Below are 4,067 nucleotides of genomic sequence, written 5' to 3'. Positions count from 1 at the left end.
GCCTCCTTTCCCCACCACTCCCCGTGCCTCCCATCGACAGGCTCAGTTCCGGCTACTTTAGTCTGGGCGGGAGAGCGAGAGCGAAGGCACTTGGGAGAAGCCTCGCCCAGCGGCGATAGATTAGTCAGGCCTCAGAAAAATGGCGTCCTCGGAGCAGGCAGAGCAGCCGAGCCAGGTGAGGGGAATGGGACTGCCGTGCCGTGGTCAAGGGGACCCCAGCTGGAGGGGGCGCTCGGCACGCGGCTGGGAGTCGGGTGGGAACCTCCGAAGCTTCCGAAGCCGGGGGCCCTGACCCCTTGCCCCCTCCCAGGCCCCTCCCCTCCCCAGGTCCTCGCCGCCGGACCCCTCCCCCGGTGACCCCTCCTTGACCACATTCCTGAGCCCGGGCTCGGGGTGCCTGCTGGCCCCCACTTCCCGCCTGCCGGCCCTTAGGGTCCCACTTGAGCTTGGCCAGGACCCTTGAGAAGCCCCCAGCTTTGAGCTGCGAGGGCCCCTGCTTGAGGAGAGGATTGAGAGGCTCGGTCGTTCTGGGCTGTCCCCCACGGGGAGGGCCCCGATTCCATCAGGGTTCCCACTCCCCCACAGCCTCAGCCTCCTGGGGTGGCCTCGCTGCCAGCCTTTTCGTCGTTAGTCACCTTTGAGCTTCTCTTGCCAAGTTGGAGGGTCGGAAATGTACCCGGACCCTCTCAGTGCGTTGGTAGGAAGGAGACTCACTCGCTGTAAACAACAGGCGCCACCAAGCTTTCGGCTGAGGGTCCGTCCTTGCTTCCCAGAGTTTGGTTTTCTCGGCCGAGGGCTCTGATCTAGCTTGTCAGCCACAGATTCAGCCAAATCCCACTCCAGTAAGGGGACCTTGAGGACCAGTGCTCATGCCTGTACAGTCTGCTGTCAGGGAGCAGGGGACGATAAGGCCTTTGAAGGGGTTGGTAGTCCACGGCTGAGTGGGCTGGGGTGAGGGTGGGTGTAAGCGGCACCGTGCATGTACTGAGTGTGTGCTGTCATGCTGAGCACAAATTACGTTTATCATCCTGTTTAGTGCCCCTGACAACCGTTACGAAGTACAGGCAATTAACCACCATTTTGCAGAAGTGGACCTAAGAATCTGTAAATGCCCTTCATTTGTGTGTCTGCTTGAGCCTGGATTTAAATCCCGGTGTGTGACTGCACTAGTCAGCCATACATGTTTAACATTAGTCAGGATTAGACAGAGGAAGAAGAAAACGGGTTCAGCCTGGACCTCATCATTCCTCTCTCACCTCCTTGAAACATCCTGGGCTTTTCAACAGCCGACTGGCATTGCACTTCCTTCCTAGGCAGAAGAGCACCACTTAGTGTTTTGTACTATTTTATTCTTCATGATAAGTTGATTACAGGAATTGCACTTAGAGGAGTTGCGTGTTCCCCACACCGGCTTCTCTTAGCAGACTGAGTGATTCAGAAAGGTGTCTGGATTGTAACACGTGGGATTGTAAAAACTAGGACTGATTGTGGCCTTCTCATTGTCAGACGTCCTGGAGTGTGTGGGGTGTCCTGAGAGAAGGGACCCTGCTTTCTTGCCTTCCCCGACTTAACTTTCCTCACAATCTGGGCTTCTCTGAACTGTTATATGTTAGAAATGCCCCCGGGCTGGGATTAAAGGGCCTTTTACGACATCCAATTTGCCAATGCTGTGAGGATGACTACAATAGAAACCTCGCCATTTGGAGCCCAAGGGCTTCTTTGGTTCTGGAAATTGCCCTCTCTGTACCTGTGGAAAGGATCTAAGGTCCTTTCAGAGGGCTTGGCCAGCACCTGTGTGGTTTTCCTCTCTGCTTCTCCTTTGCCCTCCTTTCCAAAGCTGGTAGAGATGGGATTGCATCAGAATACGCTGGCAGCCTGGAGACAAACTTGAACTCTTCATGCCAAATTCTTTCCCTCTCTAACAATAAGCTGCAAATGCACAGTTTTTAAGTGAATCAGCTCTTTTTACCAGTAACGTGCCATTTCATTTTCAAGTCCTAGCAACCTGGTTTTCCATTTCTCTGGTCAAAGCAGAGAGGAATTGAAAGAACCGCTTGGAGAATTAGCCCCAACTTGGTTTGCGTGTGAGGATCGCTGCATCACACCTGTGGGACTGAGCCACTGTTCAGTCTCTCACAGGAAGTTTGTTAGTTGACGATGTGACACCAGTATCTCATTTTAAAAGGTTACGGGTGAATAACCAACCCTTTTCTTCCTTTAACAGGTAGTGTAGAGCAGCCGTTAAAAGTATGGGCTCTGAAGCCATCCCCACTGGCTTAGAATCCTAGCTTCTAGCCCACTATTACCAGCTCTGTGATCTTGGACAAATTACTTAACTCCTCTGAGCTTAGGTCCTCCATCTGTAAAATAGGGATAAAACTAGTGCCTATCTCAGGGGGTTGCCCTGAGGATTAAATGAATTAACTTATTTAGAACAGTGCCTGACCTAGTGTCTTATCTGTTATTATTTTTCCATTCAATAAACTCTGCATTTTCATTCCCAAATGATCTAAACCTTTCCTCAGGCCCTGTTACAGTTTCGTTTGGGGTATGATTTATCATGTTGACCACCAGTCTATTAACGTTCTTTTATTTATTCTGAAGTAATTGCCTCAAAATTTAAAGGAACACCCCAAATGCTGGTGTTTATCCTAGCTGTCCTTTGTGACTTTTAGATTTCGGTGACAGACTTGCCTTTTCTTTTCTTCCTTTTCCTTTTTTTAGGGGAGGTGGTGTGAGCGGGTGCAGAAATATAAAAAAACTCATTCAACTGAGAAATAGAGAAGTGTCCTTAAGAGCTCCTGTCTGGTATCCAAAGACCTGGACTTCCTCCTGGCACTTTTGGTTTCAGGGCGAAGGCGAGAATCCCCTCCTTACTGCCTTTGTCCCAGCCCTCACCTTTCTGGATTTCTGAGAGTCTGGGCTATTTATTCTGGAGCTGTCCCTAAAAGTGCCAGGAGACCTCTATGGAGAGAGACAGGGGAGTTAGGACTGCCAGTGTAGCTGCTCTCAGATTGTCCTCTGACGCCACATTCCTAGCAGGAGTAACGAACAATGTTAAAGAGTCCAGAGAGTGGCTTTCAGGCAGAGCTTGGCACTTCTCTGCCATCTGCCTGAGGGAGGAGTTAACGTTGGAGGAGAGAATGGCGTTAGGCCGCAGGACAGACTTTTTGTTTGCCCTGGAAAAGGCAGGGTGGCAGAGAAGAGGTGACTTATTGATCCCCTCTTGGAGAGCACACTGCTTCCTGGGGCTGACGTACTTGCTTTTTCATGATGGTATAGTCTTTTTAGCCTATCTTCAAGCCAGTCTGTTGGAATTACATGTACTGCTTTCATGCCCTTGTTCTGTTTTCCCCACATTACCCTATTTTGCATGGCTAATCGCTGATGAAAGTCCCTTCCAGTCTGTAAATATTATGGCCCGTAGGAAGAGGAAATGTCCCTGTTTCCACACTTTCCCACCATTGTTACTGTCTTCGGTGAAAAGCAGGGGCCTGGTTCAATCTGATTGTCTAATGGTTGTTGGATATTGGGTATTATGACAGAACCTAGACTTCCAGTCTGCTGAGGGTCACTGGCTGTGGTAATTTCGGGTTGAGAACACAGGAGCCCAGAAGGGAGAAGAGCACAGTGAGGACATTACGGCTGGAAGAGCGGGGCCTTGTACCTGACAGACTTTGGTCTGAACTCTCCAGCACGCTCTAACTTCTGGGCTTGTCACTCCAGCTCTCTGAGCCTCAGTTTTGTTCTCTGTAAAACGGGAGTGATAAGCTACCCTCGAGGGTTGCTCTGAGGGTTGGCGGAAATCGCACATGTACAGAGCGCCTGGTACATAGTAAGTGCTCAGTCAAGGTTAGTTTTCTTCTCCAAGTCTCTGCATGCCATTTTGGAAGGCTGAGAGTCTTGAATGACAGCAGTTGAAACAAGATCTTTTCCCCTGTCAACTTTTTATTTTGAAAAATTGCCAACCTATAGAAAAGTTGAAAGAATAATACAGAGAACTGTAAAACTCCCATAAAAATGTCACCACAGTACAGTTTCCTTTTTGCTGAATTTGCTTATCTCTC

The 4,067-nt window shown here is 49.9% G+C and overlaps 1 protein-coding gene across 1 annotated transcript in view; it reads left to right on the top strand.

Moving 5' to 3' along the window:
• Positions 1-73: 73 nt before the first annotated feature.
• The window catches only part of PEX14 (peroxisomal biogenesis factor 14), a 130,752-nt gene continuing 126,758 nt past the window's right edge, over positions 74-4,067 (top strand). The window contains exon 1 of the mRNA XM_019639838.1: positions 74-175. Coding sequence (XP_019495383.1) covers positions 140-175 — 36 coding nt within the window. The 5' untranslated portion in view covers positions 74-139. The remainder of the gene's footprint in view (positions 176-4,067) is intronic.

This window comes from Hipposideros armiger, unplaced genomic scaffold, assembly GCF_001890085.2.
Source record: "Hipposideros armiger isolate ML-2016 unplaced genomic scaffold, ASM189008v1 scaffold_46, whole genome shotgun sequence".
NCBI lineage: Eukaryota > Metazoa > Chordata > Mammalia > Chiroptera > Hipposideridae > Hipposideros > Hipposideros armiger.
This window is presented reverse-complemented; position numbering and strand designations above follow the sequence as displayed.